The sequence below is a fragment of the Montipora capricornis genome, chromosome 13, assembly GCF_036669925.1.
Source record: "Montipora capricornis isolate CH-2021 chromosome 13, ASM3666992v2, whole genome shotgun sequence".
Taxonomy (NCBI): domain Eukaryota; kingdom Metazoa; phylum Cnidaria; class Anthozoa; order Scleractinia; family Acroporidae; genus Montipora; species Montipora capricornis.
Window position 1 is genome coordinate 20,335,104 of NC_090895.1, and position 15,000 is coordinate 20,350,103.

The 15,000-nt window shown below is 39.3% G+C and overlaps 1 protein-coding gene and 1 long non-coding RNA gene across 4 annotated transcripts in view; one reads left to right on the forward strand and one right to left on the reverse strand.

The window, feature by feature from the left end:
- LOC138028206 (uncharacterized) overlaps positions 1-15,000 on the forward strand; it is a 390,617-nt gene that overhangs the window by 323,887 nt on the left and 51,730 nt on the right. The window lies entirely within an intron of this gene.
- The window catches only part of LOC138028942 (papilin-like), a 33,545-nt gene continuing 19,186 nt past the window's right edge, over positions 642-15,000 (reverse strand). For both annotated transcript variants that reach the window (XM_068876588.1, XM_068876589.1), the window contains 7 exons: positions 13,599-13,769; positions 11,398-11,565; positions 8,562-8,732; positions 6,546-6,713; positions 5,026-5,196; positions 2,371-2,584; positions 642-856 (listed from right to left, as the gene is read on the reverse strand). In XM_068876588.1, the coding sequence (XP_068732689.1) occupies positions 2,388-2,584; positions 5,026-5,196; positions 6,546-6,713; positions 8,562-8,732; positions 11,398-11,565; positions 13,599-13,769 (1,046 nt within the window). In that variant the 3' untranslated portion in view covers positions 642-856; positions 2,371-2,387. The remainder of the gene's footprint in view (positions 857-2,370; positions 2,585-5,025; positions 5,197-6,545; positions 6,714-8,561; positions 8,733-11,397; positions 11,566-13,598; positions 13,770-15,000) is intronic.

Consider the following 15,000-nt stretch of genomic DNA (forward strand, 5'->3'; position numbering starts at 1 on the left):
CTCATTTAACAAAATCTTTTTTGTTGAATTGGTCAAACTTCATATTTTGCGGGTCCCTTTGCGACCTTAATTTTCGTTTGTCTGTAATATGAGCTAGACATCGAAGGCAGAAAATTATAAATTTGGTACAAGTATTTACCCGTTTATATAAGAAATCACGAATGGATCTGACTTCACTGTATATGCGATTGTCATATTTGGCGGAAACAAGACAATCGCGGAAATTTCTCCCCAATCAGAAAAATAGAATTTAATTCGCTTTAGAATACACTAGTCCCCATTTTGCCCCTGATTTTCTCATCCCGTCCCGATAGACTGTCCCTGGGTCCCCGAGGATTGAGTCCACTCATGCGTGGCCAAGAGTCTTATGGTCTTCAGGACAAGGAAATTTGCATGTAAATGACCGACCACTTTTTAGAAGAACGACAAGCAGAGTTCTCAAAAGACACAGATGGTGCAGATAAAGTTATTTACCCGCACAAGTTGGCCTTTCTTTTTCGGCAGTTGCAAGCGAGGCTCAGTTAGAATCATCAGCGAGGGAAGAGTGAACAAAAGAAAATCTTAAAGGAGCTAAGAAACTGGGCCACAAAGGCAAAGCAACCCTATGTTTCACTTAAAGGTAATAAATTGATACAAGAGAATATTGCTGACTCCTTTCTTGTTTTAATTCAATCATTTAAAACTACAGTCTCGTGTTTTTCTTGAAATACCACCCCACCTTACATTTAAGTTTGTCTATTTTATTGTTAATCCTGCCACGTTCTATGTGCTCTTTGGCCGGGTTGCCTCTAACATGTCCATCTATTTGTCGTTTTTCATTTCAGATCCTCTTGCTACGTTGAAAGCGTTTCTGCATCTAACAGATGGTACAAAAGAAAACAATTAATGTTTTCGTATGAATCTGTTCCACACAAGAAACACTCGTCAGTTTGCTGCTCTATTTGCAGAGCGGCAAACATCCGAAAAGCACGTTTTTCCTATTTTGTGAAACACTCAATTGCAAGACGAAGTTTCTTGACAATTTGTCTAATAATTGATCTTTTTGGGATATAGGATACATTAACGTGCGATCACGCAGATGACAAATATAGATACTGAGAGATTGATATTAAAACGTCGGAAATCAAAACAATACGGCGGCCACCTTGAACTCTAATGTTCTGAAAAAGATGTTATGGGATACCCAGAGGGCCAACGAGTGCATGTTGTGGGTTTAAATTCTTAAAGGGAACCTGAACTCCTACAAAAAGAAAACCAACGGCAGAAAATATTGTTTACAATCAGAATTGGTTGAAAGTTTTTCAAAGAAAGCGTTAAGGTATAAATAAGCAACGACCAGCAGTTGGAGTCCCAAGCACTTTGTTTACAAAAATTTGCAACGTGACAGCTTCTTGAATCCTGTGCATGCGAGGTGTAAGTGGTTTGAACGTTGTCTCAGTATTCTTTGTTATTCAATAGTAGTTTCCGCACGTGATTTTACAAACGAGAACTGGATTTATTTTTTTATTTATTTTATTTTTTATTAAAGGTGGGCTGTTTAATTTTTGAGGGGAGGAAAAGAACGAATTAAGAAATTACTCAAAATAATTCCTGTATACTAGGAAATTAACAGAAATAAATTCGAGCATAGCGAATCCCAGCAGAAAACGGTGGGGAGCTAGTATGCAGAAAAATCGCCTAATCCCCCCTCCCCCAGAAATAAACTCGTCCGTCCATTAAACCCCTAAAACTTAGGGCGGAGGCTGGCCAGAGAATTTTAACCCATGTTTGCGGGTTTACCTCGGTGTAAAAACCTGTGAAACCCTTTCCTTGTTTTGTTAGCTCGTGGTAGGGTCAGGTTTATTGTTTGATGTTTTTTTGCTCTTTGTTTCCCTTCGTGTTCGTCATCCGTGAGTTTCATAGGTCTTTACACCGAGGATGAGCCGCGTTTGCAGAACCACCATCAATTCGCTTGGCGGAACCATAGTTAATCGAGGGACTGGTTGTGAAACCCTAAATCCTTCAAAAGTGAGAACAATGTTTTGGCAATCGATGTTGAATTGACCGTGACCCTGCACAATCTTTTGTTGTCGCTTCGCACGAGTTTGCAAATTAGTTGCGCATAATTTTAATCCAAAGATTTGATTGGTTATCCTCTCGAAAAAAGGTGTGTTTTGTGCAGGGTCAAGACCAAAAATACGGACAAAAACATGAAACAAAGGAACTTGACGAGTTTCATAACCATCTCCACGCAATAACGATGGCGGAACATACAACGAAAAGAGAATCTCTGCTACCAGGGTAGTGCAATATTCATCTATTCGTTTGCCGGAATAGAGAGCGAACTGAGGACCTCTGCAAGCACGGTAATACCACAGACGCACGCAGTACCTCCTCTAAGATGCAAGTTAGATCATTTTCGGCTTCTTGTTCTTTATTGATTCTGATTCTGTCCTTTCATGATTCTGCTCTTCCATCAAACGACTCCTCACGAACGGTTTTACTACATCTTCAATCCGGCGATCTTGAGCTTCATCACCGTCGCTATTAATATTCAGCCTTTTCTTCAAATACGTCCTCTTCCTTCGGTCAAAAGATCCAGGCACTATATTTTGAAAAAAAAAAAAATTAATGTTAGGTATAGCACACTGCAACATTTCAGAATGTCACTGGTTAATATATTTTCTTACATAAGAATAAATCGCCTTTATTGTTGATAGTTTTAAGAAACTGTTGTCGACTGAAATCCAACTCTCGGCCACATCTTAGCATGGTCATGTATTTTCCCGTTTGAAAAAGTTACTCGGGGCAACATGGATAGCCCTGTTCAGTTTTTCTTTTATTTACAGCATTAATTCAAAGAAATATGAAAGTGGTGTTCCATTAGCAATGTTTCATGGAAAGTCTTTCGCACTTGTGCTGCTCCTCTCCGACCCAAGTGACACGAAACATCCATCAAATTAATTGGAAATCCGAGCGCCTGTACAAGGTACAAGTATGTGATGGGCGGATGCGGAATAAAAGGATACAGTGATTTTCGCAGTTATGGAGGCAATTTTAGCAATCCCAAAGAAGTCTTTCATGTCTTTAAGCCTTAATATAAGTCTCCCTCCTTATCTAATCTATCACATTATGTACGGGGCAAAATTACTGAATGCTGTTTGCTTGGCTCCTATTTTCTTCATGCATAAACACCAGCAGCCACGCAGAAATAAAGCACTTGTGTATTCTCATAAATATTCTCCAGTGAACGGCTCATTGAAATCGAAATTTCGAGGAGGAAAGAACATAACATGTTTTATGCAGATGAAGACATTTATCTCCGCTACGAAACTGACATTTGATATCAGGTGTTTTTTAGAGAATCCGCAGTCAGAGATTAAAAGATATCACCTCTAAAAGAACTCAGTTTGGCTGCAGTATTCTACAACTTAAGCAAACCATAATTTTGTTAGATTTTGCAAGAAACCCGAGAAAATTTCACAAAACACTTATCGCCAGAACAGGTACGTAGCAACCAGAAAACCATTTGTTTTCCAGTCCTTTATCCTAAAGCCGATTCTTTAATACCCAGTACTTGCTCTGACAGAATGGCCATATTAATAATGACTGAACTACTCGAGTCGTTTTGTATCCTTCGATTTGCATTTCGTACCCAATGTCACTGATTCTAACCTTAAGCTTCAGTCTAAAGTTATTGGGTTTGGAGAGACCACAATTTACAATTTATGACACTGGAGAAAACGTAAATCCTAAATGGCTCTACATGTACGAATTCTTACTATTTATCACTTTTGGACATACTTCTGGAATAATACATTCGTCCTCCCTCAATCCGTCGAAATTAGGTGATTGTTAATATTCGGCTACGGTAATTTTGTCCCTTTTGAGAATTGCACGTTCACTTTCCGCACAGTAGTGTTTAGTTTGATTCTACTTCTGAAAACTTTGAAAAGTTTCCCTGAAATAGAGGATAGTGTCCAAAGGCAGTAAAATCGAGAGTATTCGTACAGTTCATCGACCAGTTGTATATTTTGGCGGCCTAGTAATTTAGTACGGTCTAGTAATTTGGCACTCAAGAAAGGTGTATCTTAATCGAACGAGGAAAAATTATGTACCGTAAGACGGTTTCTCGCCAGGCTCCATGACTGCCCTGACTGCCCAACATTGCTCACAAAACTGTATGCGCAAGCGCTATGCACTAGTCAACGGATTGACACAAAAAACAGGATCTGACTAACCCATAGAAGGAGTGACAGCCAGCTCGACTCCATTTTCCGAGTTGAAGAGGAAGATTTTTTTAGAAGATGAATCTGAAGCTGCAATCATTCAGTTTTCGTCAAACCACACAACGCGTTATAAAAAAGATCTTTTTTTAGAATCAATTAATAGGCTAAGGAACGATTGCTTTTTTAGAGAAGCGTTATCTTTACAGAATTCAAATTAAAAAGGTCAAGATACTTGTGAACGCCTTGAGATGAACATGACAACGCGCAAAGTTATAAATTCCCACCTTTCTCTCGCGGAAATTCATCCATAGTCTTAATATTTATCACCGTCATCCGTGTAGTGTTACCTCATTCTGGCCTCATATTGTCCAGAGAAATGAATTCTTAAGGATCATTTGTTGGAATTCAAGAGCACCCTTTTTTTTATTTTCCTAATTAGTGCATGCGCTGAAGGCCTTCACGCTTATACCCGGTCACTTTATTGGATTGTAAGAGTGAGTGATTAACTGAGCATATTGCACTATAAGCGCACTAGTGACAAAAATACCGTAACAAGTCACAGTCTCTGATTTTACTTCCTTAAGCCAACCAACCACCGAATTTTGAGAAAGGTTGAGTTCTAGTATTCACCTCTGCACCGCTTTCAAAAAAGAACGAAATGACATTCAAAATTCATGAACTTCGCTAAACCTGCCGACTTCTGGAAACTCAAAATGTAAATTGAGTTGCAAATAACAAGGGAAAAAATTGCAAAAGTATAAGGACAAAAATGAATACAGTAAACAATTTAAATTAATCTATACGTGTATTTGCTTACTTTCCTGGCATTTCTCTTGACACAGTTCCAAAGTTGGAAAGTTGTTGCTGTTACCCGCGCAGCCACCATAGATAAACTTTTCACACTTTTCGGAGGTCTTGTTGTAGAGATAGCGAGGGAAGTATGCCCTACACGGGCCAGTTTCAGAGGGTAATCCACAGATTCGTTCAGCTGGCAAAAACAATACAGAAAATGAATGTAGTATTCCAGGTGGTAGATCTTTGGTTATGGGGGAGAAATTGGCTTCTGGGCAATCATATTAATCTTCGTGCTGCAGTTGTAGATGTTGCTGTTGCGATTGTTGTTTATTGATGTTGCCGCTGCTGTTGCTATTTCTATTGTTATTGCTATTGCGATTTCTGTTTTTATTGATAATTTTCTTGCCACTTATGTTGCTACTGCTATTGCTATTGCTACTGCTGTTGCGATTGCATTGCCATTGCCATTGCCATTGCCGTCGCAGTCGCCTTAGTAATCGCCGTTGCCGTCGCGATGGCGACTGCTATTGAGATTTCTATTCATGTTACTGTTGCTGTTGCTACTGTTGTTGCTGTTACTGTCGCTGTTGTTGTTCCTGTTGCTATTGCTACTGCTATTGCGTTTTTTTTTTGTTATCATAATGTCGAGACTCAAGGAATTTCTCGAGCATCTCTAACCAAGGGTCCACTATAAAAGAGAAATGAAGCCCTTGTACGAGTACATGCATTTGTAGTCGCAAATGAATACCCAAAATTTCTAACTCGAAACATGATCATTAACGTAAAGTGCAGCTATCTTCGTGTTAAATGCGGATATAAAAACATGCAAAGGCAATATCCGTATAAAGCCCGAAGTGGGACATTTAGAAGCGCCAGGTTAAACGAAAAAGCAAAGAAAAGACTACGGTTAATCTTAAACTGTTTTTTGGATATTTCTTCTGGAATTTTGCAGTAATTGGTAAATAATAATAATAATAATAATAATAATAATAATAATGATGATGATGATGATGATGATGATGATGATGATGATGATGAAAATAATAATAATAAAATAGAACTGGACCAAAATGACCATTGAGGTTCCCATTTACACTGCAAAAGTAATAGTTCAGATGTTGTTTTCTTGTTAATACGGGCAACACGCGCACCTTCTCGGAGCTTGGTTATGACTAGTTTTACTTAAATAGTGGCTAGATGGATGTGCCTTTGAAGGGGCCAGGCTGAAGCCAATTGTGAAACGTGACGTGGGTTTAAGTTCCTTTTGACGATGTAAAACCATGGAATGCAATAAAAAGATAATAATTGAAATAAATTTTTGTCTTTCAAAGCGAACGGTTTAGCGGAAACGGAAAGTCATTTATATTTGATCTATTGAAGCCTCCCTTGAAAACTGCATAGATTCTGCTAAAACACATTGCAAAAGAAAAAGAACAACAGTTTCGGAAAAGCAATAATCAATTTGAGATAAATACAGTAAAGAGAAGCAACGAAGTGTTATCCAGGCCTTGGGACGAGTATTTCAGTTTTGTTAGTGAATACCTGAACAAGTTTCATTGCACTCATCTTTGGTCATAAAATTGTTGGCGTTTTCCTGGCATCCACCGTAAATAAAACGCTCACACTTTGCTTTGGCGGTATTATAGAACCATCGCGGCATATACGCCAGACAAGGGCCAGGTTTTTTGGGAAGCGCGCATATATCACCACCTACAAAAAAAAAATAGTAAGCGGAATCTTTTCAAACGAGACAAATACACAAAACAAACTCTTTGACACAGGAGAAGGATCTATTGGAATAAAATGATAGCTCTCTCTAAAACCCCCTAGCTAAGAACGCAACAGAGATAAATTAAAAGGCAAAAAATAGAAAAACATTTTTTGAAAAAACCGAGATAAAACAATTTGCTGAAATTTTAGTATTCTTACGAAGGTATATAGGAGAAGACATGAGGCAGCCTAAACGCGTGGTAGGAGCGCGGCAGCCGCACAAAACGTTAGACGAGTCTCAATTTTTTACATTTTCGGCTTTTGTTTTTGTGATTGGCTTACGAAAGAGGTGTCCAGGATGATCAAATTTTGGAGGCGCCAAAAGATTTTCATAGCGCGCGTGTAAGCCACACACACAATGTTGTGTACAAGTACGATTCGTTTTGTCCCATTGTTAGAAAAAACTTTAAAAAATCCAGTCTTAGTCTGGGAGCATCTGTAATCCCTTGGGAATTTCGTGGTTGTCCTCCGCGGGGATCTCCATATTTTCTCACTCAGCAAGAACCGGTATACTTCGAGGCATAATTCCAGCGGGTTATAATCTGTGCTACCAGGTCATACATGGACCGTCTAGGGGCAGCCAGAGGGGGCATATAATGTTTCGGTTCGACCTTGTTGAGCTGCGTCGTTGCTGTACTTGCGACGGCGATTAGCCAAGACAGTTACATGGTTAAGACAGTCAGCTAATTTGATGGGCTTATTTGTTCCCGTCAAAGGACTCGATGAATGAAATTAATGTATATTTGAGATGCGGGTTATAGACGAAAGAGAGAATTGACCAAGTAAATATAGGTTACTTCAAGGTTGGTGAGTGCGTACGATTTTTATTCACGACTTGTTAAGGATCACGTTAACGATCCTTCACAACGAGTGAGTAATAAAAATCGTACAAACAAGCCAACCATGAAGTAATTTGTTTATTATATAAGTACAGAGATCATAAAGTTAACGAGGTAAGTGTTAATCGAGAGGCTATCAAACCTCCGATCGTGAACAAAGGCCCCAAACAAATAGCAAATTATTTTTGAAATCAAAGAAATCTTTACCTTCCATACCTCCATTGAGCAATTTTAAACCTTTTAAAGATCTTTTGAAGTATTTGTGGAGAAAAATAAGCAATGAAAGATCAGAAACTTTGAAAACCGGACACCAATCGGCTGCCATGTTTACAAGTTTTATTCCCGCTTTTTTCCCGCTGTCGGTGCACGGGCCACTCGCGCCAAAGTTCAACATAATATTAGCCAATCAAAAGGCTGATACGACAACGACAATTTTTCACGAGTAAAAACAGCGTATGTCATTTTTATTTCATCAAGAAAATGTGCGTAGATCTCTATCCTTATGTAATAAAAATGTTTTCATACCCGCAAAGGGTTATATCGGTCATATCATATCTACTCCAGGCATGGAATCCAGGAAGCGCCACAGTTTTCGCAGGTCCAAGAGCACGAACAAAACAATGCCTTTTATCCATGACAGGGATTTGTGAAATAACCGCATTTGGATGAATTGTCCGAAGCGGAGAATACTATAATACTCTTTGTTTGTCAACCCAGATTTTGAATAAGCATTGGTTTTGTTTTCTCCTGGGACCATTTTAAGTGGGTGATCTTAAATGACGAACACGCTAAAACTGCCGACTTCTCGAAACACAAAATTAGAGCGAGTTGACAAATAAACAGGAAATTTTGTGTATGGACTGAGCTAAAACATCAAAGGAAAAATTGTAGCAGTATAAGGACAAAAATGACTACAGTAGTAACTTAATCTATACGTGTATTTGCTTACTTTCCTGGCATTTCTCTTGACATAATTCCAAAGTTGGAAAGTTGTTGCTGTTTCCTTGGCAGCCACCATAGATAAACTTTTCACACTTTTCGGAGATTTTGTTGTAGAAATAGCTAGGGACGTATGCCTTACACGGGCCAGTTTCAGAAGGTAATCCACAGATTCGTTCAGCTGGCAAAAACAATACAGAAAATGAATGTAGTATTCCAGGTGGTAGATCTTTGGTTGTGGGGGAGAAATTGGCTTCAGGGCAATCATATTAATCTTCGTGCTGCAGTTGTAGATGTTGCTGTTGCGATTGCATTGCCATTGCCATTGCCATTGCCGTCGCAGTCGCCTTAGCCGTCGCCGTCGCTATGGCGATTGCTATTGAGATTTCTATTCATGTTACTGTTGCTGTTGCTACTGTTGTTGCTGTTACTGTCGCTGTTGTTGTTCTTGTTGCTATTGCTATTGCGTTGTTGTTTTTGTTATCATAATATCGAGACTCAAGGAATTTCTCGAGCATCTCTAACCGAGGGTCCACTATAAAAGAGAAACGAAGCCCTTGTAGGAATACATTCGGGCAGCGTTTACACGAACGCGGTTTCACATCGACAAGGTTTCATGACTTCGAATTTGCGTCAAAATTGATGCGGTTTAGAAGTGTTTACACGGAACCGTTTTCGCCAGAAAATCCAAGTCGTGATGGTATAAGCCAGATCTCCCCTAAGTGATAAAGTCACTATTTTGAGTTAAGCAATTCAAATTTCGCGGCAAAATAATAACCGTATTCAAATCGATGCGGTTTCGCTGTTAACATGACATATAAAACCGCATCGTTTTGAGAACACTCCACTTTTGGGAGCGGTTTCAAATCGACGCGGTTTCGATAACAGTCTTGATCGGTGTCGTGCAAACGGAAGGTGTTAACGCATCGAAATTGATGCGGTTACAAATGAAACCGCGTTCGTGTAAACGCTGCCTTGTAGTCGCAAATGATTGTCCAAAATATTAATGTCTAGAAACATGATCATGTAACGTAAAGTGAGTTATCCTCGAGTAAAATGCGAATTTAAAAACATGCAAAGGCAACATCCGTATAAAGTCCGAAGTGGGACATTTAGAAGCGCCAGGTTAAAGGAAAAAGCAAAGAAAAGACTACGGTTAGTCTTTAACTGTTTTTTAGATTTTAGATATTTCTTCCGAAATTTTGCAATTATTGTCAAAAAAAAGTAGAACTGGACCAAAATGACCGTTGAGGTTTCCATTTACACGGCAAGAGTAATAGTTCAGCAGTCGTTTTCTTGCTAACACAGGCAACACTCGCACCTTCTCGGAGCTTGCTTATGGCTAGTTTGTAAATGTAATAACACTACATGCAGTCCAATAAGGAACTAATTGGATGAGACGAATTCTAAGTACTGCCACAATTGGACGAGACCGTAGGCCGAGTCTGATTTGGCAGTCCGAGGTATTTTTTGAATCCAATTATTTCCAAATTGGACAAGCACGTTGTCCTGTTAGCTATTAATTATGTAGCTAACCAGATGCAGTGGAGCATTGTTCAGTCAAGGTATCATCCTTAAAGAAAGGCAAACTAAAATATTGTGAATTATCTCCATTTCCAAAATATTGCCTGAACTCCAGAGCAATTCTTCGTCTGCTTCGCTTAAAGCACGAGAGACATTTTTTCGCTTTCCGTAACCCTGCGATCCGTTCTAGTTGTAGCCTCAGTGAATTTGCAAATCCACGACCTCGCAAATACTGTAGTTTCTGCCACAGTTTTTTAAATAACGGTCCAACGAGCACTACATGAAAGCCAAACTTTCTGTTTCGTATTCGTGACCGTCCTTTTTTTCGAATTTCAGTGAAAAAACCGCAAAGAACTGCATATAGCTCATGACGAGGGATATCTTCCAACTTTCTCGCTTCGTTACGCTGCACCTTCCACTCTGAAAACATTTAGCCAAGTTTTTGTACTCTTGGAGGTGTATTAGTTTTGGTTTTTGCCTCTCAGGTTGGCACGATCCTTTTTTCATTTGCAGTAATATGTCTGAAAAAGTCCTGAGAAATGAAAAAATTGGCAAATCTCCGTGGCTAAACTCCATTGTCAACTACTACTACTACTACTACTACTATTACTACTACTACAGAGCTGACGCTATGCTTTGTGCTGATTGTCTAGTTTTTATTACCTATTGCATTTTCCGGGATTTGATTGGCTTAGACAAACTGTACTATATTTTCTAAATTGGACAGTTTGCCATTTTTTTAGAGAAAAACTCTATCAAAAACTATCCAAATTTATCCTTAATTAGAGAGCTTTAAAGAACTAAAGAATAATAGCTATGCTGACAATTGCGATTTAACTACCAGCTATATAATTATACTTAAATATCGGCTAGATATGTAGGCCTTTGAACAGGCTAGGCTGAAGCCAATTGTGACGAGGGATCAAGCTCCTTTTGATGACGTAAGACCATGGAATGCAATAAAAGATAATAATTCAAAGAATTTTTTTTCCTGCAAAGCGAACGGGTTAGCGGAAAAGGAAAGTCATTGATATGTGACCTATTCAAGCATGCCCTTATATTTTATTGCAGTTATTAGGAGTACTTTTAGTTGTAAGGCGCATTTGATCATATTCAGATGTTAATTTGCGCCTAATAAGTAATAAACTATATATATACTATATGCCCTGAAAACTACATCCCTTCTGCTGAAACACATTGGAAAAGGAAAACAACAACAGTTTCCGAAAAGCAATAATAATCATGAGATAAATACAGTAAAATAAGGCAACCAAGTGTTATCCATGCCTTGGGACGAGTATTTCAGTTTTGTTAGTGATTACCTGAACAAGTTTCATCGCATTCATCTTTGGTAATAAAATTGTTGGCGTTTTTCTGGCATCCGCCGTAGATAAAACGCTCACACTTTGCCTTGGCGGTATTATAGAACCATCGCGGCATATACACCTTACAAGGGCCAGGCTTTTTGGGAAGAGCGCACATGTCACCACCTAAAAAAAAGAAGTAACCGGCGTCTTTACAAACGAAAGAAATACACAAAACATATTCTTTGCCAAAAGAGAGAAGGCCGGAGGAAATAGCTCTCTATCTCAAATCTCCTAGCTAAGAACGCAACAGAAACAAAATAAAAGGAAAAATAGAAAACTTTTTCTGGAAAACAATTGACATAAAACAAGTTGCTTAGATTTTTGTATTCCTACGAAGATATATGGTAGAAGACATGAGACAGCCTTAACGCGTGGTAGGGGCCCCGGCAGCCGCACAATGCGTTATACAAAGCAAATTTTTTTACCCTTTTAGCTTTTTTTTTTTGATTGGCTTACGAAAGAGGTGTTTAAGATGATCAAATTTTGGAGGCGCGAAAGGATTTTCATAGCGCATTGCGCGTGAGCCACACGCGCAATGTTGTGTACAAGTAAGATTTCTTTCGTCCCATTGTGAGACAAAATTTCCAAAAAACCCAGTTTTCCTGGACCCAAGGCTTTAAGTGGGTTGAGTTTGTGCTGGTTCTCTACTCTGCTCGGAGGGTTTTTCTCTGCGGGGATGAACGGTTCTCCCTCAGCAAGAACTGGCATACAGCTGTGCTCCATTGTCATACATGGACCGTGTAGGGGCAGTCAGAGGCGTCATAGAATGATTTCCGTTCGACCTTGTTGAGCTGAGTCGTTGCTGTACTTGCGACGGCGATTAGCCAACACAGTGAGATTGTTAAGACTGTCAGCTAATTTGATGGGCTTATTTGTTCCCGTCAAAGGACTCGATGAATGAAATTGATGTATATGTAAGGTGTGGTTTATAAAGGAAAGAGAGAATGACCATTTAAAAAGTGTTTTGATCCCGGCAAGGCGTCCAGTTATATCATTTCTACTCCAGGCGTGGAATCCAGGAAGAGCCACAGTTTTTGCAGGTCCAAGAACACGAGCAATAGAATGCCTTTTATCATTGCCGAGGAGTTGTGAAATAAGTGCATTTGGTTGAACTGTCCGAAGAGGAAATTACCTCAATACTCTTTGTTGGTCTACCCAAATTTTGAATAAGCATTGGTTTTGTTTTTTCTTGGGAGCAATTGAAGTCCAAGAGAAACTGGAAACAATGCTTATTCGAAATTTGGGTGGACAAACAAAGAGTATGATGCTATTTTCCGCTTCGGGCAATTGGCTAAGTTGTAAAAAGTAAGCGGTGCAGAATTCGCCATAAGGCATGTCATGATCTCAGTTCGCTTGCATGTTATAATGGACACTAGATAAGATTCATTACTGTTACACTCCAATAGATAGTAAAAGTAATATCGGGATAATTCTGTCGCCATAAACAATAATTACGTTTTGTACGGCATATAACTGGAACTCACAAGTAACCAGCTCCCAGTTTCTTTGATAGCTCAGCTGGTAGAGCAGTGCAGCGCAATCGCACGATCATGGTTTCAAGCTCCGTTGAAGTCAGGCGTTCTTCGCAACTTCTTATGTTGCGAAGTTATGTCTCTAACTCTTAAACATTTTCATCATGCATGAAAAAACAAATTTCCACCGCAGGTTCGACTTTATGTGATCGATAAATGTAAGCAGGAGTCCCCACAGGTACCTTACCTCATAGAATCAGAGCTCAACATGACCTAGGTACCCAAATCCTTTAAAAAGGCGAGGCGATAACAAAAGAACATAAAAAGCCCGTTGCATGGCTCTAAAACACTATTTTTTGGTAGAAAGGGGATTTTATCATAGTAAGTTCAGTCGCACTTCCGTATGCTTTTACTACTGGATTTGGCGGTTTCTTGGGTGTAAAATCTCATTTTCAAGATTGTCTCTACCGCATGTAAAAAGCTAAAATTGCGCATGGCCACCTGAGATTGGATGACGATCGCGCTAAAACTGACTTCTTCTCCAAACTCAAAATGTGAATGAACAGCAAAATAAACGGTTAATTTTGTGTATCGAGCTAAGACAACAAAGGAAAAAGCTGTGACAGTATAATAAGGACAAACGTGATTACAGTAGAAACTTAATCTGTGAGTGTATTTGCTTACTTTCCTGGCATTTCTCTTGACACAATTCCAAAGTTGGAAAGTTGTTGCTGTTACCCGCGCAGCCACCATAGATAAACATTTCACACTTTCCGGAGGTCTTGCTGTAGAAATATCGAGGGTTGTATGCCCTACACGGGCCAGTTTCAGAGGGTAATCCACATATTCGTTCAGCTGGCAAAAAGAATAGAGAAAGTGAATGTAGTATCCTAGGTCGTAGATCTTTGGTTGTGAGGAAGAAATTAGCTTGTTGACAATCATTTTTAATAATCTTCGTGCTGCAGTTGTAGATGTTGCTTTTGCGATTGCTATTGCTATTGCCCCTGCTGTTGCTATTTCTATTGTTATTACTATTGCGATTTCTGTTGTTATTCCTATTGCTGTTGCCACTGCTGCTACTGCTATTGCTACAGCTGTTTCGATTTCTATTGCTGTCACTGTTGCGATTGCATTACGCGCGGGCCCGTACCATTGCCATTAGGGACTTTACGATTTACGACGCGGTCGTCAACGAGAATGCCTCGAAACAGCAATATCATTGGTTAAAAGAGGAAAAGTAATCGTGCTGCACGCGTGGCATGCATTTTAGCTCAAATTCGTGCGGTACTTTGTACAACAACTACGTGAAATCACCAAATTTCAGGTTTTGACGATAGCGCGAGCATTCAAATGTGAATCTTTTATTGTCTATTTTTACTCCCAAACCGCTAGTTCCAATTTATTTTTAGGACACTTCACCCACATTGTACGACGCGAACGAGATGTCCTAACGGCGAGAAACTTACGATGGTGCAAAGTTATATTTTGAGGTGACGTTTTCGTCAACGTCTCCGTCGTAGATCGTAAAGTCCCTATTGCCGTCGCGGTCGCTGTCGCCGTCGTGGTCGCGATGGCGAATTTTATCAAAATTTCTGTTTATGTTTCTGTTGGTTGCTGCTGCTACTGCAGTTGCTGTTACTGACACTGTTACTGTTGTTGTTGCTGTTGCTATTGATATTGCATTGTTGCTTTTGTTGTTGTTATTATTATAAGAATATCGAGACTTAAGGAATTTCTCGAGCATCTCTAACCGAGGGTCCACTATAAAAGAGAAACGAAGCCCTTGTCGGAGTACATTTGTAGTCGCAAATGAATTCCCAAAATTTCTAACTAGAAAGATGATCATTAACGTAAAATGCAGCTATCCTCGTGTAAAATGCGGATTTAAAAACATGCGAAGACAACATCCGTATAAAGTCCGAAGTGGGACATTTAGAAGAGCCGGTTTAAACGAAAAAGCAAAGAAAAGACTACGCGGTTAGTCTTAAACTGTCTTTTAGAGATTTCTTCCGCTATTTCGCAATTATTGTCAAAAAAATGTGGAACTGGACCAAAATGACCATTGAGGTTTCCATTTACAAGACAA